Source organism: Poecile atricapillus, chromosome 5, assembly GCF_030490865.1.
Source record: "Poecile atricapillus isolate bPoeAtr1 chromosome 5, bPoeAtr1.hap1, whole genome shotgun sequence".
In the NCBI taxonomy this organism is placed as follows: domain Eukaryota; kingdom Metazoa; phylum Chordata; class Aves; order Passeriformes; family Paridae; genus Poecile; species Poecile atricapillus.
In genome coordinates this window covers 33636285-33661063 of record NC_081253.1, presented here as the reverse complement: position 1 = coordinate 33661063, position 24779 = coordinate 33636285, and the positions used below count along the sequence as shown (strand labels likewise).

Below are 24779 nucleotides of genomic sequence, written 5' to 3'. Positions count from 1 at the left end.
TCCCTCTTTTCAACACTTTTAATGTGTGTCTTCCCATTCCTTTGACCTCAGAATTTCAGTTTTATACTTTATTTATATGTATATATATATATATACTTCTTTTATACCTTTTTGAGCATTAAACCAAGTTTTCAAGCACCTAGTTTTTTTTTTTTTAGAGAATATCTTTATTCTCAGCTTCAAGTTTATAATTCAAACAATGGAATAAATTAGGCACAGTGAGAACAAGACAATTTCACTTTTTCCCCTAGTCTCCCCTTTGAAGTCTTTTTGAGACTTGCTTTTATGTTTTAAGGCCAGTTGCTGCTGAGGCAGTAGTAAAGGTCACTGAAACTACAGGATCCTTAGTTTTCCACAGCCACAACCTAGGTGATGTTTGTCTTGCTTAAAGAAATAGCAACATGTCTTCCTTGCGTTCACATTATGGCATTCTTCTTTGTTCTTTTATTGAGTGAAATATTCTCGTTAGAAAGACAAATTTGAGGCAGAGTTATAATGATCCCATTCTTTTAATATCTGCTTGATATTTGAGTAACAGTTAGTACTTTAAAATCCAATAAGTTCTTTCCCTTTCTCTTTGGAAAAAGCCTGGAGAGGTTTGATAGCTGTTTCTGGTATTAAATTTATTTGTTCAGGATAATGACAAACCAAGGAACTATTTGAGGACTGGGTTTAACTGTCACAAGGTTATTTTTGCTTTTATTTTGTTTAATATTTTAAGTTCTTTAACCAGCTGATACATTACCTAGGATTATACTAGATTACCTAGATTATACTATTTTTCTAATCTGTCATGAGGAAAACACAACAGGGGTATTATTTTTCTAGTTCCATGTATGAAACTGTTATTTCCCTACCATAAAAAGTTATATTTATCTTATTAGGTGATGTTCTAGATGTTGCACCATATCTGATACCAGATTTGTGCAGGTGGTCTTGAAATGTAGTGACAGTGTTAGAATATTTAGGATAGTTACTTCTAATTATGAAACTCTAAAAATGCTTACTGTAAAAAAAATCAGTTATTAAATTGTAACAGGCTTTTGTTTAGAGTTGTGTAATTTCTGCTACATAAAAATAACAGCCTTAATGTTTATCATTGAATAGAGATAGGAATAAGAGAAATAGTGCACTTTAAAATGTCTCCAGCAAAGTTTATTGACTGCAAAGACTAAAACTAAGCTCAAATCAAAGGGTGATTGTTTTTAGAGAAAAATCTCCTCTTAAATCAGCAGACAAATAATCATGTAATATTCTACTAAGTATGAATTTTTGATTTGAATTTTGGCACAGATGTTTAAGCAGTGGTATAACACTGGAGTGATTGCTGTTACAAGGAGTAGCATAATTGATGCAGCTTTTTTTTTTCTTGCTTTTTTTTTTTTTTTCAATGCCTCCTATTTCCATATTTTCGCTATGAAGTGTATTTTAAATCTAGCTAAGTGCTCTAAAATTTTCAGGAGGATTTAAGAGAAATGTGCCAGGTTTGACTGCCCCTTAAAAATTATTTAGGAGTGTTAATCTGTTGTCAACCAACTGTGTTCAATTGCTGTTGTCTAGGGGACAGTGGTCTTAGAAGAATTCCCATTTCCAAAAGACATTTTGAAGAAGCAAATACAATTGACAGACCAAGAAGCTTTATTAAACGCCACAGGGAATTCACAAGCTGCCATCGAGAGACAGAATTCTTTGCCAGAACATGACTTTGAAATGTCACCCAGCAGTCCTACTCTGCTTTTACGAAACATTGAAAAACAGGTAAAGTAAAACAAAACCGAGTTGTCAGTGAAGCCATATGATTGACTTCAGAAATAGGGAGGTTCCATGGTGATGACTTCCAAAAAGAAAGGTATTTTGCAGTCGTGGGATTGCGTGGTGATTAACTGAAGGGCTTAAATAACTACACTGTACACCAGGTTTACAAATTAACCTTTTATTTCTGACCTGTGTTACCGCTTTGTTTCCCTGCAAGGGGACATACAACAGCCTCTAAGAACCATCCACAGACCTGCCCCTGCTTTATAGTTGAGTCAGTGTAGAGTTTCCACAGGAAATGCTTAATGTGACATGAAAGAGAACAGCTGACAGTGGAGATATATTGAATTTTTTTTTTTAAAAAAGCCTCAGCAGAACACAATTGTTCATCTGCCTTTTCAAACATTGTAGGACTCTGGTTTGAAGCTGAGGAATTCCAGGTATTCACCAGGTACAGTGGAGATATAGCTGTGAGCAGAGTTTTGCTTTGCAGTGTGCAAAACAGCTGTTTCCATGGCTGATTCCAGGGAACAATATGTAGACTCCAGCAGGGTTTTCTTTTGCTTGAAAGTACATAAAGGATGTGGTAGAATCACATTGCTGAAGAAGATACTAGAAATTTGTTTTCAGAATGAATTTATGCAATGTGTGTAAATTGACAAATCTGACAAAGCCACTGTTGGGGCATTAATTTGTTGCTCTGCTGCTCTATATAAATTCCTGGTCATACAACATTTTTTAGAAGGGGTATAAGTAGTAGCATTAAGTACTAGTGCCTGTTCATGAAATCCTGTGCCAATTTTTCTTACTTGATAATCATCCTTTCCTGTTCTTAAAATGCTTCCTTTGGTTGATAAATCATATACAACACAGGCAGGAGTGAGAAGCAATGACACAGGAAATTTATATGCTCAGTGCTGGCAATTGCATAAGGTAACCCAAAGAACATTTTTAGCATGTGATGAATGGCCCCTGTTTAAGTGGTGGCTTGGAGAATTAAATACACTTTTCAGTAAGACTTTTGACGACTCAAGAGGTAGTGGTCTGTTTCCTGGTCCCCAGGTAGCCACAGATTTGGTCCAAGGGGTCCAAGAACTTCGATGATCTGAAAATTACTTGCAAGTAGACTAACACATCTCACACAACACATTGGATTTCTTCCCTTTTACACCACTAAAAGCCTTGGGGTCCGATTTCCTTTTGACTACCAGTTCTGTTCTTAACTCTGAAAGTCTGAGTTTCTTGTTCAGTGTCAGCAGCAACAATGCTGCAACCTGAAGTATATCTACAGATGTTCCTGCAGAATTCCTCAGTCTGGTGTTAAAGTATTTCTTTGTTAAAAATAAGTGATTTTGCTTGTGAACCAAAAGAAAAGTCATGTAGGGGACTAAGGCTGGCAATTTTTATTAACATTATTTTCAAGTCCTTTCACAGTTACATCTATGTTTTCCCTTGTGTTTTGGAAGTCTGCCGATTTTTTAATGCTCTTATTTTCAGTAGAGACTATCCTTACAGAATGAATTCTGCTGAGATTTTTAAATCAATCTGCTAACTATTTTACTGGCATCTTGTTTGCTTTGCCCAGTCCTTTTATAATTGACCTGCTATTTCTGTGCTTTAATATCCATCTCTGAATTTTTTTCTGATGTGAAATTCTTACCTGACTACATCACCTCAATGTTAAGAAAGAAAGTATGTGAGTTGTAATAAAACAAACAAAAAAAAATCTTCCTCTTTCTGCATAAATGTAAATGTAAAATCATAATGTAAGGAAAACTTACTAGATAACCTCTGGCAATTCATGTTTTAAACATTCTTCGTTCTGAATGAAAATCCAACAAAGTCATGCAAAAGGTTGGTTTTTTTTAAAAAAAAAGGAGTATGCCATTTCAGATACATTTAATTTCTGTTCAGTGTGCAGAACACAGCTTCCTCTAAGCAAGCTACATTTTTTGTGAGAATAGCCTTTAAGGTCTGACATTTAAAACAAAGTATCATTGTGAAATGTTTTTGGAGTCATTCCACAATTCATTGCTTTGGGAAGGAGTAATTCCTAGTCTTAACAAATTGGCTACATTTGTTTCATTTGTTTTGGGTCGGTTTTGAAAGTCGGGGGTTTTTGCAGGAGAATGGGGAGGGGGTGGTTGCCTCTTGTTACTATTTTTGAGGATACCAGAAGATCTGTCTGTTGTTACAATAGTCTTCAAGTAGTTACACTTCCTTCTATAAAAACACCTTTGTCAAACCGTAGTAAGCAATGAAGAGGATTCTTTTAAGAACAAAAATACTTTGAGTGAACAAAATGTACGATGAATAGACAGTTGACCTTTTTTCTTCCCCCCTGTTGAAATGCTTGTCAAATAGCCAGTTAGCAGCTCTGGCTGCAGCTGTTGTAATATCAGCCATAAAATGTTCTGGTTTCTTTTTTCCTTTTAAAGACCTTTGGTTACAGTACTAAAATCAGTAATGTATTTGGGGTACTACTTCAAGTGTATAAACAATGTTCAGGGTTGTGTTGGTGTTTTGTTGGTGTTTTATTGGGGTTTTGGTAGAGTTGAACATAATAATTGTGAAAGAAAAACCATGCCAACACAGTTATTCACAGGAAGAAACTAAATGTGATTATTCCAGGATGTACAGGACTGAAATCCTATGTAAGAAAACAAGAACCCAGGACCTTTGAGCTGTTGAGTCTGGATAAAAGTCTTACTACCTTTAATTTTTATTTTTTTTTCCAGAGCGCACAACTAAGTGAAATCATTAGCAGCCTAATTGCTCCACTCAATCTGTCTCCAGCTTCTTCATCTCTTTCATCCAAGACCTGTAGACACAGACAGCTGGTCAATGGCATCTCCTTCAGGTGGGTGACAATTTTTTTTGAGAATAACTTTTGGTAAAGTTGTCTATATGAAACTAATAGTCATTACAATATTAAACAAGAAAAAAAGCTGCTTTCTGCAGGCTTCAAGAAAAGTCAAGTCTTGATTGTAAGGTTGAAAATAGTAGGGTTTTGTGTTGTTCCTAAAGATATCATAAACATATGATCACTATAACTACATTTAAGTACTGTGAAGTTGAATCTGTGAAGTAGTGAAAGAATATAGGAACACATTTATTGTGATTGTTTGAAACAATGCATTCTGTCATAACAAGTGCAGCTTCATTTCTGGAAAACTGACAAACTAGATTAGTAGAATATGTAAGCACTGTCGTGTGTCTCAGCAGAGGTCAGTGTCAGGGCTGTAACTTCATTAATTTTAAGCAGATCAGTCGTCAGCAGAAGGCCAAGTTTATCTTTGCCACCCACATTTTCAGGAATTTGAAGATACTATTTTCCATTCAAGGTATTTTGACATACCTTCCAGGATGACTGTAGGTTGAAATTAATATTTTAGAAAAATATTTCTTAGTGCTAGTCCATACTACCTAGTAATTCTATCTTTTATTCAAAGATTTAAAGTGCAGTACAGGTTGTAATAAGTATTAGTTTCAAAACAACATTAAGGTAATTGAATACAGTTACAGAAGGTCTAGGTGTATTGGATATTTCTCCTGAGATATTTGTAATGCGATTTTCGAGGATGCTGTTATTCACAGGTCTTAATTAGGATCAGGTGGATGACAAACTGTTCCCAACTAGAACTGGGGTGTTTATGGCAGTGTGCAGCAGAACATAATTCCCTGGCTCCCGACTCCAAGAAGAGCTAGCCACACCGTCTGTTTCAGCTTTGCTGCAGAGGCTGTAGCCTCCCACAAAGAGATTATCGTGAGCAGCTTGGATGGGCAGCTACTTTAGGTGCCGTCTGTTCCACAGGGATTGTGTGATTCTGCCCTAAATTTAAGGATGAAGGGGTCCTGGCATGTGACATCCCTGCTCCTGGTGTATCAGTTGTTTATAGATGATGTAGGAGAAAATCAGGAGGTTCCTTTTAGATGTGGATTAAAATTAGCCCTGAAACAGGAGTTGCTTATAGAGATGGGTATGTGGAAGAAGAGAGTTATTTAGGCTGTGTCTTGAGTCTGACTTTTTCATGAGACAGATGAGGAAGAATTCCTGCTTTTAAAATCGTTTTTTGGAGTGTATGAAGTTAACTTCATGATGAGAGATTCTAATGATGTAACTTCAAGCCAATTCTCCTCTTATTTATTAGTCACTGTCCAGAGTTAATCTTTCCATTTCGCTCATGACCTGCTCTCTAAGGTTGGTTGTTTTCTACTCATGACCTAAAAAAGTCCAAAGAGAAATATTAGGACTTGGAAAATTTTCTCAGTGCTGTAGCTCTAAACTGGAGTTTGGCAAGTTAGGTGTTGGAAGGGAATCAGAGATTTTAGGGCTTTCTAGATGCTGTCTTAGGCATGAATTAAACAGTTAAGTTTAATTTTTCACTGCTTATGAAGTGTTTTGAAATCTGCCAGTAAATACTTTTCATTAAAGATGCATGAAATAGAGTGGTTTTCATGAGGATCCTGCAAGGAAATTTACTGCCTCCTACTTCTTTGGGGTTTTTGAGCATGTTTCAGGTTTTTGGTGGTTTTAGAGCAGGGCTTTTTGACTCTTCTACTTACTAGTAGCTATGTGTTCAGTTAACTGAATTAATTTATTAATTAATTATTAACTTACATGCTGCAGTTAACTTAGTTCTTAGCTGCTTCTCCCTTTGCTTTTTCTAGAGTTCATTCTGACTGTATTCAGTATGTCAAAAAGCAGAAACCAAAATCAAACGGAAAATAAGGGGATTTTTTTTTTTTGGGGGGGGAGGGGGAAAAAACCAGATTATAGCAACTTTCACTTAAGTAAGTTCTTGAAATTAGTTGTAGGCTGTTGGTGTGAAAAACACCATTTTCCATTTTGAAAGTAGGTTTAAGCATGGGATGCTATGGGCTGGTAATTGTGGGGTTGCAGTACAGTTGGTTACATGAGCTGTTGGCAGTGGAAGTGGAGGTGCATGGACAGTTCCTGGTTGACTGACTATGGGTAACATTGAATTGCCATTTGTCAAGGCCTAATTACAGTAGTGCCTTCCTGGTTTTTTGTGTGGCTTTTCCTTGCTCAATTGAATCTAAGTGCCAAGATTAGCCCAAAGTGTTGCATGAAGGCAGATGCACATAGAAGCAGTTCCCTAATCTAGTGATACCCACTTTCTTACGAAGAGAAAGCAAGGAAAATTTTCATACTTCAGGCCAAATAGTGTCTGTCTGGCTTGCTGTGCAGGCTTGCATCTGGAAGGTCAAGAGCAAGAAAGGCAAACCTATGAGCTCTGAAAGGAGCATTCTAGCAAATTCATGACTTTCACATCTGGCTGTGGTTCATTTGTTCTTCTGTAGAATCTCATTTTGGAAACCACTTAGACTAAGATCAAACTAAACGGGTAACTCAAAGCTTGATTGGGAAACCTTTTACACAAGTGGCAGGAAAACCCCACTGCCATGTACTGGAGCTCCAGGCCACAAAGATGTGAGCTCTCTTCATCTGAAACTGGAGCAGTGCATTGCTGCAAGGCACAGGAGGGTAAATAGAGCAGATGTCAGAGACTGCAGAGAAATTACCAAGGGCCTCAGCAGACCACCAGAACAAAGGCAGGAATCACAGAAGTTGAAGAGGCAGGCTGAGCAGCTTTTTGTACTAATTATATCTGTCCAAGTTGTCCCTCACTTCAGAGAGAAGTATGTGGAAATCCACAAGTTGAGCTTGGGACCATCTGACTTAGAAAATGTTTTTGAGAATTCAGAGAGAGTATTTTAAGAAATCTTTTCCATGGACTATAAACCTTGTATTTCTTTCACAAGCCTTAAAAATGCAGTGTTAACATTAAGAATGTCATGTCTCAGCATTTCAGGCTTTTTCTTGGCACTTCTGATATGTTCCTTTAAATACTTTGTACAATCCCTCTGTTAATTAGCATGTTGTTTTCATGTGTCTGTGTTGCTTATTGAATTGTATTGATGTGTCAGGAAGACAGCTCAAATTCAAACCTGTAAAGCCTTGTTACCACTCCAAGACAGCATGGGATGGTGTTTAATCACACTTCCATAACAAGCCCTTTCATTTAATAAAAATATACTGTTAAAAGAATATCACCTGTCAAAAAGATTTATAAGTGGCCTTGTAATAAATTCATTTTTATGTTGTAACGTGTCATGACTCTACTAATAAAACTGTGACTTGTCAAAAGACAAAATAATCATTTGTGCAGATAGATGACTTGTTATGAAGCAAGGCCAAAATACCTTGTGTAGCTGCACTGCTCAGACAGTCCGGAGCTGTGATCAAGGTCTTCAGTATTGTAAAAATAAAAGCACACTTGAGTGCTTTTTGCAGCAAGCCTTCAACTTTGCAGGCAGATGTTGCTACAGCAGCAAAATAAAATCAGGAATGCCTATAACTGGGAAGTTCATTCTTCCTATTGAGTCATTCCCACCCAAATCGGTGAGTGTTTTAAGTTATCACCTTGTGTATCCTATTCTGGTCACCAGACAGGCTGTAGGTTGGTGAGGATGGTGTGAGGTTCTACACATACATGCAGGGATTTCTACTGCTTTTGGCCATGTCTTTGCACTTGATTTTGACTCTCTACACTTGGAAGTTGTAGAGTTCCTAATTTTGATACAAATGCTTCACAGCGAGTTGCAAGCCCAGTGCTGAATGATCACTAGTTTGTAAAGTTTTGCTTAGGTTTCAGTTCTTGAGCAAAACCAGGAAATCTTGAAAGTATTAGGACAGAATTCTAGGTCTCCTTTACAGCATGATTGCTGTCTTGAATGGAACATCAGTATAAGGAAGGGAAATAATAATTGTAACTGGAAATTCATGTGTGTTAAAAATATTAGAGAGTTCTTGAATTTGTAAAAAACAAAACTCTATATATGCTTGAGGGCTTAACTTCATTTTGACATTTGTTTCCATGAGCAGAAAGGTGAAGAAGAATGATAAACTCCCTTTCCTGACCTGACATGGAAGTAATTAACTAGGAAACAAAGTGCATACACAATTGTCTGAAACAGAATGCTAAAACCTTTTGGTGTTTATAAAATTCCCTTCAAATTAGATAGCTAATACTAATTAGTGTGTGAAATCTTGGCCTGTGCATGGGGAGCATATCTGACGTTTTGTATTTCCTCTCCTCATTATTCATGAAATTGCAGAGCTTCAGATAATAGAGAGGTATCCTCTTCAAGCAGCTGGCTGCTTGACCATCAGCACATCAAGAAAAGAAGAAGAGACAGGACAAGACTCAGATCTGTGTCTGTGAATAGTGTGAGCACATCTGCCCGAACAAGGCCACTTCATAGTTTCCAGAAGAGGAAACTCTACAGAATGCACAGTGCCTGTCATTGGAATCAGCAGGTAGGCCCTTGCCTCTCTGTTTGGGAGAGAAAACCCAAGAGTCCAGCTGCTTGAGTTGGCATGTGTCTTGTCTGGTGTGCCAGAGGAATGGTGCATGTTGTGCTGGTTATTTGTTGCATTCAGGGACCATAGAGTGTTCGTGGTGGCTCTACTGGATGTGTCTGCAGGAGCTCAGAGTTAATGAACTGAATATAAAAATTAAAGATAGCTCAGAGTCCTGCTTATCAAATCAGTTTGTTCTATGGCTGTCTTTAAAGCCCTTGTACAATCTAAGAGACAACTTGAGAGTTTTTTGGGAGGCCTGGCTGCTGAGGAGACAGGCTACAGTGTAAAGCATCTGCCTGCTTGTTTTCAGAGTGTTTGTTTTAGCTACAGGAAAGTTTACACAGCTGGTGGCACATTATTTTCTAGGAAATTGAATTGCAATATCTTAATCTTGTTTCCATTTTTGCTATTTCTGATTAGTTACGTTGCCTTTTTCATGACACTTAGAGAATGCTTTAAAATTAGAATTTTTTGTGTTACAGAGTAATTAATATTTTAAAACTGAAAAAAACCCACATTGTCTTGTGCAGGGCAAGGCTATCTGCTTGCATCTGGTATTAATAGCATATTGCTGGTAAGAATATATAATGAGTTTAGCTGTAGTGCTTAAAGAAACAGTCTCATTTGGGAGCAGAGACAGTATGAACTCATTTTTCAGAACAGTGCTAATCCCAAGAGGTTTTAATTCCTTGATTTTACTTAGCCTTTTTAAAAGTAAGTGTAGTATCGAGGAAAATCTCCATCTCTCCTCAGCTATCTGTCTAGGATTTACTAAGTGTGCCAGTGGTTTGGGGAGCAATTTCCCATGGAGGGATGTTCTGTGCTGATTCAGCATTCTCTGCAAAATGGCAGAAGCATCCTAGTTTTAGCAAGATACTTTATTGAAAAACTGTCCAGTTTCTAATTCATTTGAATTCCCAGCTTCCTGACAGTGGGGCTTAAAGACTTGGCAGCCTACCTGGAAGGTTTGGTGGTGAGTGAGTCTGGGAGCTCTGCCTTCTCCTAGGTACTGAGCCTTTTCATCTTCTTTGCATTAACCAGAGAGACTGTCGTGGACTTGGACTTGCTGTTACATTCAATCCTGTCACAGGGTTTGGAGACCTTGTGCCGTGGCTGATGCCTCCAACTGTTTCTTGCAGCTGTGGAGAAAGCTCCTCAGCAAGAGACTTGAGGACATTCCCTTCTTTCTTCTTAAACATGAAGGATTTTCACTCCAGGTGCAGTTTCTAAGTAACAGGCCTTTCTGGAAGCCTCTGTCTTGCAGGTTCACATATTTCATATGTCTTACAAGCACTCCCTATATCTCTGTGTTCTGCGAAGTGAGCCAGAGTTAGTGAAGTTCTGAGAGCATCAGTAAAGGCTTGTGATCAGATACTCCATGTCTGTGGCCTGACAGCAGGAGTTCAAGGCAGAGTTTAGATTTTTACCATCAACCAGATACAGAGCTTAGCTGCTCTGCATGCTTGATAGTTTACCTTGACCTGCAGGTTGCAAAGAAAGATTTATAATTAATGTTTGGCTGTAGACTGCAAGCAAAAAGTATGTTTTTAGGTTACCAGTTAATGCTTCAAGTATCAGAGCTGGTGTGTCTGCTCCATGCTCTTGACATCTCTGGTGCTGGGTTACTTTATATTAACCCAGCTTCAGTGTCTCTGTACCAAAAGTGCAGAGTCCCAAAGACAGTGAGGTAAAACACCCCTGTAGGGAATGCTATTTATGCTTACTGCAGCTCCCAGCTCAAAACCCTGTGTTTAGAATCTGCTTTTGAATGTCCTTCCCATGAGGAAGTTAACCAAGATGGAGAACTACATTGTGGGATACAGCCAGATTCTGTAGCTCTTGTTCCTTGAGAAAATAAGAAATTATGGCAGCAATCGAGTTATCAGCTTCAGTCATCATGCAAGCGACAAACTCAATTAAGTTTTGAAAATCAAGGTAAAGCAGGGAACAAAGCCACTCACATAGTATTGGTTGAAAACAGAGGATCAGAGATTCTGCTGGGGAAGTAAGTGGTAAAATTAGACTGGACATTTCTAGCACATTCTGACAATCAAACCTAAATGGATATCGAGGCTTTAAATTAAGAGTCAGCAGCAGCATATAATTTCATTCAACAAATCTTATTCTAACAGGCCCTGTCACTTTCTTAGTCCTGCTCTTGCCACACTTGGTTACCCAGCTGTTGATGAGATTGCTCATCCTGTAATGAAAGAGCACTGGCCATCAGCCCTGGCTGTCTTCTGGATTAGGCAGATGTCTAAGGGTAAGGATGCAAAATGGGGAATGGTTTCTGGGATTGATATCTAGTTTTCTCTGAACATGCTTTTATATTCCCCAGAGTAATTCCCCAGAGCAAATTTCCTCCAGACTTTCACAGAAAAATGAGTAACTTCTTAGCATATGGAAAATAATTGGATTTTTAATGTAACATTAGTAGTGTGTCTTCTCTAGCAATTGCCTCTCCCATATTTCCTCAAATTTGACACACTTATGTAATCCCTGGTACCACAGTCTCTGAGGACCCCCATTTCTTTAAGGTCACTGGCCTGAAAACAAACTGGGAGTCTTGCAGCAGATGTGGAATTAACAAATTCCAGCTTGCCAAAATCAGAGGAGAAAACTGAATCTTCTGAATGATGCAGCTCTCCTTGTGGTGCCTGGTTTGAAGAGCCAGTGAGCAGTGCCTGGCAGTGCTGAGGGAAGATGCTGCTCTGCAGAGTAATTTGAGCAAGATAGTGACTAAAGAATTATGAGAGAATGACAGAAAAATGCAGACCTCTGTGTGTGGGACATTAAGAAATGTGGGGACAGCTTTGAGGAATTTTCAAGTGGGTTTTCATTGCAATGGCAGGTTGTACCCCTCGTGCACCTGAATGGCATTCAGAGTGTCATCTCTCACATCTCTTCAGATTCATTTGGGAAGATCATACTCCCCCTTCACTCCCCTAACATCCATGTTAGGAAAACTAAAGTATGAAACTCTGAATTGCTGTGCTGTCTGTCAGTTCATAAGGTCACTGGGAAGACAGCCACGTTTTTTCTCTTAGGTACTGCCATGCCACATACATTACAATGAGTGTGTATGACCTAGAAGCCTCCTGTTGCCTGTGGAGAGATGCCCTATATTGTCCTCTGCTGTTTCTTTTCTGAAGAGGACTATGCCTTCCCCTGCTGTGCTAGTTAAATAATGCTTACACAGGGTAGTATCTAAAAGAAAATACAGAAGTGTATGAAACTCTAGAAGACCTTCCAGACTGACAAGATAGACTGCAGATAAATAAAACAGGATGCAGGGTGTTTGATTTATCTGTCCCCATCCAATATCCTCAGGAACTTCAAACGTCCTTTGGGGCCAAATCCGCTTGTTCCTTAATTCAGAATGACTAAGTACCATAAGATGATCCCTGAGTCATCATTTGGCTCTGGAATCTGTTTTATATCTTCTCTATCTAAATAGCTTTGTAAGAGCTTAGGCCATTTCTTGAGAGTCATGCACGATAAACCCTAGGATTGCAGTCTGTGCTTCAGTCTAGAGGACATGATTGTAGTGGTGCATTTCTTCAGCATGGTGTTTGAATGAATGAGTGATAAAACTTGCATGCAGGACAGCACAAAGTTGTAAGCTGCAGGTGTGTTCAAGTGGGAGGAGACAATGTTTGCAAGTGGGAGTTGGAAGTCTGAGAGTGCTTGGATCTGCCCCTCATTTGTGTTGTTACAGCTGGCAAGTCAAAACCTCTGGGTCATTGTTTCCTCCTAATAAAATGTGTGTCATGTAGTTTCAATGCTAAGAAAGAAGGCCAAAAGTACCTAAACATTAAAACTGAGAAAGTCTGTAAGTAGCAGATCAGTGTCAGGACTGTAAGACACCTAGTGAATCATTTCTCAGTGGTTGTTGCATTTATAACTGCCTTCCTCCCCCACCCCACATTCTCCAGTCTAATGCCTCGTGCTTCTGCAAATGCTTTTCCTATAGTGAGGAAAATTGTACCTCTGTCTCCTGCTGGTTTTTTGTCTGCACTTGAAGGAACTATATTATCTGTGACATACCAGCAGTTTTAAAAGCAGACAAGTGTTGTACTAGTCAGAAACTCTCTGAGAGGTTTGCTTAGCTGACATGCCCTGATGTTTTCTTTTTTGCTATTTTATCTGTGTGACTTGCTGCAGGATTTTTTTAATTACAAGGATTTTGTTTTGACAGTGTATTTTATTAGTTTCTCATTTAATATCCTAACAAAGGATATTAATTCCACTTTATTCAAGTCATGTTTTGCCAAGAGATGTCATTGAGGCTATGTAGACTTTTAATCTATAAAAACTTTATACAGCTCTAAATAAAGGTAAGAGACAATAGAGCTGTGAGATTGGAGTACTGTCAATCCTGTCTGTTTCTTTGCAGAGTTATAGAGCATGGTAGGGCTTTTTAATCTGAAAATTCTCATTGTAACCATGTCCCACCTGCTGGAGAAACAGCTGGCTGTGGGGACTGAAGCATGTGGAGAAAACAGAATTCAAATTTGCAAAGGTGCCAACACCCTGAAAGTTGGGAATTGAAGTGCAAAAGCTTACATTTTGGATGGCAAAAGCAAACAGTTGGTATAATGTTGCCAACTCATGCAGCTGCATATTGCCACATTTTCTTCTCTGCAGTCTCAACTGGAAGTAAGAACAGAAGAATATCTGCTTTCATTTAGTGGTTTGAAAAAAAAAAAAAGTAAAAAAAAAAAGTGAGTGCTTGTCCAGAAGGCTCTGAAACAGACAGGAGAAAAGTATTTAAATTCTAGGGTATGAGTTCCTTGTTTTGATTTAAATCTCATGGTGGTTCTGTGATTTTTGTGTTCAGGAACATTCCCAGTCCATGTCTAGTGCCAGTGGTATTTTTTGTTGATGCTGCTTGATAAATACGTGTGGGTCTTTCCCCAGGTCTTGTTAATTTTCAGGTTTTTGGAAAGAGTGTATATATATTTTTATTAATATATATGCACACACGTATAATTTATATTATATCCAGCATGTATCACCTTTATCTTACTTGCTAAATGTCTGCCATTTGCTAGAGGTCTGTACCTGAGAGGAAAGAAGTTGCATTGAGAGGAGTCTACTGGCTGTCATCCTCTTCCTTGGTATTCTTAGATACTGGTTCCACCACCTGCTTCAGCATAGTTTCCTGGCATTGCTGACTTCTGAAAAAATGTTGTTTTGTTGCCAAGTCTCCTGCAAACTGGTTCAATGCAAGTGGTGTGGTACCTCAACACAAATGGTGTGGATATGTCAGTCTTGTGGTCTGGGAAGGAGAATCCTGTGGTTGCCAAGTTTGTAAGTGAAAATAACAGTTAATGAAATTGCTACTTTAACCCTGGAAGTTAAAAAATAAGGCCTTCTGTTAGTTAAAAATCAATGAAACTTGAGTGTCAAAAGCAGTTCTTGTAGGCATTCAGCTCTTCTGAATGTGTGACAAGACTTCTGTCTCTGAGGGAGGGAGGCATGAAGGCAGAAAGGAAGGGAACGGACACCTCTGTCTTTGCAAGTCTGTGATACTGCCAGTAGAACTAGATCCATCCTCTGAGGTTTGTGGCAAGCCAGTAAGCCTGTCAATTCCTTTTTTTCTTTTTTTTTTAGGATGAAAAACCTTCATGCTTTCCACAGCCTTGCACCTTTAGTGTAGTGACATTTCCATAGTGTTTTACTGATCACATCTATTCTTAATTTCTGCATGGTGTTTTTGAGAAGATACCCCTATGGATTAATATACCTTTCTTTCTTTGGGTTTAACTGGTCAAAGATTGAGCAATAACCTTGATTTTTCAATTGATTTTCCAGTTGAACAGATTATCTTTGTTTCAGGATGTAGAAGACAGCATGCACTTCTACAGAGCAGGTGAAAGTCCCGTTGGTTTATTGCAGGATTAAAGAAACTAAACTCCATGTATGCTTAGGAGAGGTGGGTGATCTCTGAGAACATTAGAAGCTATCACTCCTTGTAGGATACTGACCAGAAATTCTGAATTTGTGACAAGTTGGATGCTGAAGAAGTTTTCATTAGCATTTTATACAAGTCCCTGTTCTCTTCCTGGAAAAAATTGATCTCTGCCATAGGATCTGCCACTTCATTGACAGCTTTAGAGGGGTTAAGGCAGATGAAGTTGTTTACATCCTGGGACACCTTGCATCCCTGTACCTGACATGCATGGGAAAGGTTTGTCCATTTGACTTCTCTAAAAACTTCATGTGGAAGGAAGGGTCTGGCATATGGCAGGGGTGTGTGTGTGTCAGCACCATCTGTTGTGCACCTTCCCATGCAGGGATATCTTGGATGCTTTGCCCACCCTCTCTCCCACTGCCCATTAATAAGAAAGAAGCTCTTGGGGGCTTTCAGATTAACCTTTCACCATTCAGGTATTGTGTGTTGCCCAAAAGCACTCTGCACATTTACCTTGTGAAACACAAGGCTCCATGGAACTGTGTGCTCTGCCAGGGGGACGCAGCTCTGCTCAGAGCAGGTTGTTGAGTACAGAAGAGGGAGGCCATGGAGGAGTGGGCTGTCCTTAAGGCAGATGCTAAAGCACTGAGGCAAGCAGGCCACTCTATTGGTTTGATCTGTACACAGCACAGGATTAAAAGCTGCTGTGTTTTGGTGTTCAAAGGGGAGTTGTTAGCCACCCACACAGAGGTTCTCTTGAGTCCCATAATTAAATCTCTGCAGTTTAGTTGCCTACCCATTTACTGAAGAATAGTTTTTAATATTAAGGGAGATAGCGCTTCTTTGATATTGCTGAAAACTTCTGAGAGTGTGTTTGTAGAGAGAATAAATGCATTTTTCCTTGCCTTTTTGGGCTTAATAAGAGTAATCAGGAGCAGATGTGACAGGTATTCAGCAGAGTGTATTTGAATTAATTTAATTACCTTACTGGATTCAGACACAGTGGCATAATTGAGCTGTGGCTCTCTGTACTGTTACACTTGGGCATGTTTCCAGAAATGGTAGTGATCAGTAGCTGAAACTGTAAAATGAGGATTCACTTCACAATTTTTTAACTGGGAGCACAAAACATTTTTCCTTTCAATTATGGCATGCTTTATAGACTCACACTTTTTTCTCTGCAGAAGGATGGGATGGGCAGTAGAGTTCAGCCTTCTGACCCTTCAAGAACAGAGGCATGAGCCAATTGTTCTTTGTCTGATGCATCAATCTGTCACAAGCAAGTGCAAAAATTGTTTTGAATATCAAAATTAATTGCTCTCTGTTTTCTGTATCCCAGTAAAAAAGTACTAAGTGGGGAAATATCCAAGCTCAAAATTCATAATACTCTAGAAAATTAGAGTCTGTTGGTTGACACCACTTGGTTTCATAAGTTTCCTAAGTTTAAACCAGAGCTGTTATTTTTGTTGAGTATTTAAATCTTACACACTCCTCATTTCCTCTTAAATACAGTGTATTTTCTCTAATACAATGAATTTTATGTGATATTATCCTTCAAATCTGCTTGAGCTCAGGAAGCATGAGATTTTGTATTTCAGTAATGAAGAAAAACATTTCAGGAGATGTAGAAGGTGTAGTGTAGCAAGGGGAAAGGGGAAGATTGATAAGAGTTTTGTAATCTCTCTTGCTTTCTGAAGGGTTGGTATTGTGGGCAGGCTTGCTGTAGGGGTCCTAAAAGCTGTGTGCCATGATGTTCCTGTGTCTTTGCCATGGCTGAATGGATGTATATGTGGGCTTGTTTTCAGCTGGGTTTTGGTGGATTTTTTTGTTGCTGTGTTAAAGTTTCAATAATTGACTGCTGTAAAAGGCAGTTGGATTGTGGACTGTATTCTACTTGGAATTGGAAGCAGAGAGAGTTTAGTTTTCAAATAAACAGTTCTTCCTTTTCATTTCAATAAAAGTTGAATCACTTTCTTTGAGTAAAATGCTTTAATTCCGGTGCTAAGGGCTTCTGAAATTTTTTCATCAAGAGTTGATTTAGTCAACATTTCTGAGAAACATCATGGTTTCACTAATTCAGCATTTTCCAGTGGAAGACTACTCCATCAGAAATTTAAACCAGATCTGGTAGCTAGAAACACAGATGCTAACAAATTTCTTAGCTTTTTTTCCCTAATAGCTTCACAGACATACACTTCTATGAAGTCTGTATTTTCATTTGGATTACAAACTGGCTTAATGGAAGATTTCATTACTTAGGTGTTGATGCCAAAGCATTCAAGGCACAAATTCAGACATTTTGTAATTCCTACCACAGGCAAGATGAAGAAAATAATATTACATTTACTGATATTGCCAAATGGATTTTAATATAGTTTCAAAATGGATTTTGACTGTGAGGTTGTTTGCCCATGTATGCATGTTTTTGAGATGGCTCAGCTGTAATAATCTGGATGAGTTTGGGGCTAAAGTGAATCAAAGCAAGAAAAAGTGAGTAAAGACTAAAGGTCTGGATGTCAGAATGTCTTTGTCTTATCTATATACTTTCTAGGTAATTTTACTGTTTACTTTTTTGGGAATTTCTTTTTAAAGAAGGACTGAGAGATTTATCTACTGTAATGTGAATTCACTCCTATTAAAAAAAAAAAAAAGGACAGGCAGAAGTGGTGCCATTGTAGCTTAAAGAGTAGAGACTTAGTAAATTACTTCATTTCTAAAACCCAAATATCAAGAGGAAATATGCTTTTGTGCATTTTTGAAAAGCAAGCCCTTAGTGCATTGAGGTAGAGCAACTACCTAAAAGCTCTCAAAGCTTTAGTGTAATGATCCATATAATGGGAAACATTAAGTTTGCTTTAGCATTTATCCCTCTAGTATTTCCAAACATAGCACCCAGTTCTGCCAACACTTTATGGTTGTTTAAAGTTTAACAGATGAAGAGTCCCATATATCTGTCACAAGAAAATAACAAAACTTTGATTTGAAGGAGTCTTGGGCTAGGAAAAAATTCTTTCCAAGTTGAAAGCACTTGTGCATACACCTGTGTGTGGAGATCAAGGTGGAATTAGGACTGTTAATGTTTTCCTGGGGGGGAAAAAATAAAGTTAAATACAAGAACCTCCACCCACCATCACTGTGTTCTCTGCTCCAGCATCATAACATGCTTACTTGATTTTAGTAGTTTCTGAGATACAGTACCAGCATAGAGAACTCTGTAACTGAGAGGAAAGGAAGAGATAGAAAGGGGAACTTCTTAATGTAATATTTTCTGAGATAATGTGGGTTGTGAATGTTGGTGCCATGTGGTGCAAGGACTGCTTTCACTAAGTGGAGGGAATCCTATGTGGTAGATATAATTGCTGCATCACTAATTCATGAATGGCAGTGCTAAAGTGCAGCCTGGTGTATTTCAGGCAGGAGAAGGAGTTTTCTTAGATTCAGAAAGCAGAAGTACAGAAAATACAAGTAATGTTCTTTGATAGTCTCACCTTTGATGCTACACATTTCTATAAAAAGCCATAAGAAAATGTCATACTCATTCTTACTGTTTTTTACACTGGAACTGTTTCCTAAGGGTTAATAAATGTGATTGTTGGCACAGTGATAGGCTTGAGCCCCTCCCGAAGTACTCTAGTGTCCCTTTCTCTCCCTTCCCATTTGCAGGATCTGCAGCATTTGGTAAAATATCAGAAACCTATAGAAGCCTTTGAAAATGTCAGTATCTTTGGAGTTACTACCACAAGTATCCTGTAAGAAAGGAACTTATGCCACTGTATTTCCCTGAAGTACATTTCATAGCACATTCTGAAGCACAGTCTTGTGTCATCACATTTACTTCTTTCCTTCTTTCAGAGCTCAGTCTATGGCCTGCACTCTATTGCTTATTCCTGCCCATTTTCATACTGCCTATTGCCTCAGTCCTGCTGACCTCACATCTACCAGTTCTGTGCCATCCATCATTTTACCTTCCATACTTTAACAAGCATTGCAGCCAAACAGCTAAATTAATCTTTCTTTGCACCTCTCCTTTCTAGTAATTTCTGTTTCTACCTGTTAATCAATTCTTGATGCATCCCTCTTCATGTTTATTGCTGTGTATCTTCTTTCTGATGCTTCTCTGATGTTTAAATTATAACGAGGTAAAGACTTTACCTTTTTGGTTTGTGTAAACAAACCAAATTGAGTGTGCTCAAAATGTTCAATATAGTTTCTTTCATTAAAATGTGTGGGTTCAAGATACCTAGAGCTACTAATGCTAAGAATCTTACTAAGGGGATAAATGAATGAGACTCCTCTATTTAGTCTGGTGTTAGGTTTGTTTGTGCATTTATATCATGCCTGTTATTCTGGAATCAAATTTTAAGGGGTGTTTGTTTATCATCAGATAGATCAAAAGAATTACTGGAAACAGTTACATTTTATCTGAAAGCTTTGACAGCTGTTTCCTGGTCCTAATTGCAGGAGCAGTTTGTATTCTTTGTATTGTGCACTGTTGTCCATAGTAAGTGAAGGTAAGTCACATTTAGACTATCTGGAGATTGTTGGAATATTCTTCCCATTCACATATTAAAAAGTGTCACTCACTGACTTGTTGGTTTGTTGGTTTTTTTCCTCTTCTGGTCTAATTTGAAAGACATGAATAAAGGAAAAATTAACCTTCATTTCTGTGTATTCTTGCAGACTTTTCCATCTAGAGATGCCTCCTTTCCATATAAAACTCAGTTGCCATGTGTGGTGCCACCCTCCACTTTCAGCAGCAGTGAGTACAGCACAGAATCTAAAATCCTTGATTATGTGCAAGAGCTGGACTCTTCCTTCCATCCAGTCTTATCATTCCCTTCAGGTAAGTAATGCCATGACTTAACAGAGTGGTTGTGCTTGTGACAGCTCTAGAGGTTGTGGACTAACTTGTTTTTTCAATGATTTTTAGGACTTAGTTCTCTTAACAGAAAACTTCACACTGTCAAAATACATGAGTTTATACTAAATGAAAATCTTGACTTGATCCTGACTTTTGAAAAACACACATTCTAGGTTTCCCATACTAGCAATGTGCTTGCAGCTTTGAAAGACTGGTCATGAAAAAAGGTGTGCTTGGGTGTTTCAGAGTGTCTAACTGTGTTAGTCCTTTAGAGACGATGCTTTTGCCAACACATTACCATACCATGCTTGTGTTGTTTTCACAAGTGACTTTCTTTCTGTTCAGGCCCTTTGGACTAGGTCTAGAAAGCTTTATTTAGGTTTTCTAAGTATTTTTGTGATTTTTTGATTATGATTGAAGTTTTATGGTTTCTTGTCATCTGATCTTTTAGTCTTTTTGGGCAGTAACGTAGAGAATATTGTCTGTGACTCAACCCTGAAATTAGTGCAGGTGCAACTTGACAGCACTTGGGACTTCAAAATAACAGCCTAAATGCTGTTGTTACCAGCAGAAGGGATTGAACTTCTGTGGGTTTTTTTTGTTTAGGAAAAACCTATTTCCAAGTAGTTAGTGACCAGTACAGGAATTATGCCGTTCTGGGCGGGGCTTCTTTGCCACAAGATAATTCTGAAGATGAAGCTGGGACTTGCATGGAACTGTTCTAATCTTTAATCAAGCCCACTGTCTTCCCAGAAGGACAGTGTAGGCACAGCAGCTTTGTGTTAGGAAGTCAGGAATTAACCTAAGGCTTGGTTTTGGAGGCCTGTAGAGAAGACCCAAGTGTGGGCATGGAATCCAGAGAAAGCCTCAGCTCTGTCAGTTTGCATCCCATGTATGGGTTAAAGAGGAGGTTATTGTAGAAGCAGATAGCAGAAATGGTTTCCTTGTTCACTCCCAGAGTGCTACAGCAAACATCCCAGTCAGCAGAGATCTGTTGTGGACAGAAAAACACCACCTAAATCTTTCTTCTTTTACACACACTATCACTTCCCCTGTGACTCTGACAGCCCAGCCAGACCCCAGGGGTTTAGACATCTGTTCAAGGACAGTCTGTGCTCCTTGTGTTCATTCTTACCTCCCTCTTAAGGGAGACTGGGGTGTGTAGCAAGAACATTGACCTTTTGTTTTCTCAAAAAAAGCTTTGTCATCATAAAAAAACCTAAAAAGCGTTGGACTGTGCTGTGGCTACTCTTGGAACTTTGCCAGGATGGAAGAGAAAAATTGTTTATAGCTTCATTCCAGTATCAAGAACATATTTCTTAAGGAATATTTATTCTCTTTTCCAGGAGCCTTGCTAATAATAGTTGAGACAGGGGAAAAAGTACTAGACCTACTATCTCTGTTCAAATGCACTCCTCACTTTTGAGGGAGGCTATATTTATGCTTTACTTTGTGTGCTTTGCTATCTCTACCTCCTCATGAAGACTAGTCTATCTGACATTTTCTTTCATGTAAAAGAATTATTGTGAATAAATGCATGGGAGAAATTTTCCAAGTTGTAGCCTGCTTCCATTTCATGTTTTCTTTGCAGCTTTCTTTTTTTGCCCTTCCAGAGTAATAACTTTTCTTAAAATACTGCTTGTGCTGTGCCCACATCTTTATATATAAAAATTGTCAGCAGAGTAAAAGAAAAGGGTTTTGCATTAATTTTCTCCATATGTTAAAAATACATTGTTGGCATTTGTTTCATTTTGGAACTCTGGGATTTGGATTTTTTTTCATGTTTGCAAGGAGGGATTCAAGATTCAGATGTAATTCTCTCACCTTGGTTTTTCATGTGGTTTGCTTTAAAGGTGAATCATAATTTGCAGACAATCTAGTAAATATTGCAGTGGGACTGGCTAACTGATGTACTCTTTTCTGAAAGCATAGTTGTCCCTATTTCGAAGTCTTTCTTCCACTGTTTCCAAATTACCAAGGATCTTGACTAAAGATGTGTCAGTGGTTGCAGTGTGGCTTTAACATAACAGCACCTCTTTCAACCTTGATAACTGGAAAATTGTAGTTTGTATCTAAGAAGTTTGGCTTTCTGGTATTTCTGCACCTAGGCTGTGGATTGATTGAAACAAGCACTCCCGCCCTTTCAATTAAGATACCAGAGGACATAATAAAAAATCTGAGTCATCCAGGTAGCTTCCCAGGTTAAAAAAACAACAGAAAAAAAACCAACCAAAAAATACAAAAGACCAACCAGATAGGAGAAATGTTTTGGTTCTCTCTTTACTTAAATGTTGTGACTAATACACTTTTCAGACCTTTTTTGTTTAACTTGGGAGTGAGAAACAGAAGAAAAGCCTTGGGGTGTTGTGACAAAACAATCAAGTTAGATCCCTATCACATTGAAAAAAAAAATTGTTCTTTTTATTTGACAAAATATGTTGGAAGTTTTTGTCCTGGCATGTTCTGAAGACACATGAGGCTAAGACTGTGCAAAATATATGTCATTTAATGCCCACCCTTGGGCCCTGCCCACAGTTCTCATTCTGAATGTACTAGCTGTCAAGTCTACTTCTTACATTGACACTTTTTTCAATTAAATTTTGCTTCATTCTTGTAAATTTTCTTTTCCAGAAAGGCTTTTCAGAGAGAGGTACTTTTTTTTAAGCCTTTCTGCCTTACAACAGGGGGTAGATTCCTTACCACTTGAAATGTTTTGCAGGCTAATTCTGTGTTAGAACTCCTATCAGAATTACATTGCCCTGCTGTAGGGTTTTCCAGGGAGACAAAGAGGGGAATGTACCTTGAAAATACCTATAGGGTCCCAGCAGTAATAAATTCCAAAAGCATTAATTACTTGTGCACAAAAGGCTGAATTGAAGCATCTTCACAGTACAGGAGACTCTGCTCTCTGCTGTGCTGGGTTTTGTGAAGGAGCTGGTCAAGAGGGAAGACCCCAGTCTTATTCTCACTCAATACCCTCCAGAGTCTGTTTCAGTCCTTAGTAATATTGCTCACAGATTATGTTGAATGTGTTGGGTGAACCAATGCCTAGATCTCTAGTGATGATGCATAATTCATTGGCTCAGAGATTGCCATATTTCTAATACAGACACTATTCCTTTGGTTTTCTGCTTTGTTTATTAGATATTCCTCTTCACATATACTTTGAAACATTATTAAGGAAGGATGACATCAAAGGAGAACCTGTTGATACCTCATCTCTGGGAGGGGAGTTTAAAGTATCTGCTGACAATGGTATGTAAAGCAAAATATTTTAGTATTTGCAAGGCCATGTTTAACTTGGGAGTGGGAAACAGAAGTTTCTGCCATGAAGTGGTTCAGTTTATAAACTTGTCACAAAGGTTATCAGAGAAGGTAGCTGAGTATGGCTTTAGGTGGAAGAGGAATCTCTTCAGACCCCAGTGTCAGGTTCTCCTTTATTGCACTGAGATGATCTCACCAGAGGTGTAGGAGGGTACCACAAGTTGGGGGAGTTTGGACCAGGTACCCAACAGCAGTCCTTTTTCTGTTTGGATCCCTATCAAAAGTTTGGGGCTATTAGAAATAGTTCAGCAGTTGAGATTTCTTGTGAATTGTACCGATGAAAAGTAAAGTAATTTCTCAAGTTGATACATGCTTTTTCTGTTACAGACTATAATCCACATGTTTCTGTCAAACAGTGGAGCAGTGGCTGTTTGTCTAATTCCAAATCTCAGTTGGTGTTAGGAACACCAGACCAGCTGTCAGAAGGAAGGAAGAAAAGGCATCTAAGTGAGACAGCAGTAGGTAAGAGAAAAATAGCAGTGCAAGAGGCTACTACATCTTTTAAAATACATACTATATGAATATCACTGGGCTCTGAGAATTAACAATTGTCTCCAAAAAGGATAATGTTATGAAACTTATGAAGAAACAGACTTAGAACACCATGAAAAAAATTTGCTATTTAAAGCATAGTAATAATCTTTCTTCTTAAGTGTACATACAGAATGAGCCAAGCTGCTGTATTTTATTTTATTTTTGTCTTAAAGAAAACTGCTCAGCAGTTCAGCTGTGTTCTGATACTGGGTGTCATTCTTAATATGAAAGGGGATTTTTAATAGTAGTCAGTGAAACAGACATTACAAACTTATCTGTTAAGTCATTAAGTCGATGAAGCATTTACTATTCCTGGCAACTTCGTCCACTGTATTTCATTTGTTGTGTATGGTATTTGTGGTTCTGGATCCCTTCCAGACTTTAAGAGGACTTGTGGATAGCCAGTTTTTATTGTGTTTTTACTTCATTACCTTTCTCTTTTAAACCACTGAATCTCTGCTTCAGCGCTTGGTAAATTAATTGGAAGTGCCCTAGAAGTTCTGTAGAATATTGTGATAATGTAGGGATAAAAAATTTAGCATACCACTGTAAAGATAAATGGCATCTTAGCTCTCCAGAGAGGTAATCTCCAGATTCCTGTTAGAATGCAAAGCCTAACAGATTCTGTTACAGATTGATTTATGTAACTTTTGGAAAACCTTTGGCAAAATTCTTCACAAGACATCTGAAGAAAATAAGTCACTAAGCAAGAGGGGAAGCCATATTAGTTTAAAATTTCCCTTAAGGGTTAAAAGGTATAAATGATCAGTTAACATTGTGGAAAAATTAACTGCTGGTGCATTTCCAGGCAAAACTCATAGTGTAATGTTTTACTAGAGGTGGAAATACAGGAATTACTGCTGAGATGAATTAATAAAAAATTACCATCTAGGATTAAAATAAGCCCCAAAACCCACAGTCCACAACCCCAAAGCAAGGCCACCCAATTAATTAGAAAGTTTTAGGAGAGAATATAAGCTGTTGGGGGCACACTGAAA

The 24779-nt window shown here is 38.3% G+C and overlaps 1 protein-coding gene across 5 annotated transcripts in view; it reads left to right on the top strand.

Annotated features, from left to right (window-relative positions):
- KANSL1L (KAT8 regulatory NSL complex subunit 1 like) overlaps nucleotides 1-24779 on the top strand; it is a 60030-nt gene that overhangs the window by 24241 nt on the left and 11010 nt on the right. For all 5 annotated transcript variants that reach the window (XM_058839478.1, XM_058839477.1, XM_058839475.1 and 2 more), the window contains exons 4-9: nucleotides 1561-1758; nucleotides 4494-4615; nucleotides 8899-9100; nucleotides 19743-19905; nucleotides 23068-23178; nucleotides 23575-23709. In XM_058839478.1, the coding sequence (XP_058695461.1) occupies nucleotides 1561-1758; nucleotides 4494-4615; nucleotides 8899-9100; nucleotides 19743-19905; nucleotides 23068-23178; nucleotides 23575-23709 (931 nt within the window). The remainder of the gene's footprint in view (nucleotides 1-1560; nucleotides 1759-4493; nucleotides 4616-8898; nucleotides 9101-19742; nucleotides 19906-23067; nucleotides 23179-23574; nucleotides 23710-24779) is intronic.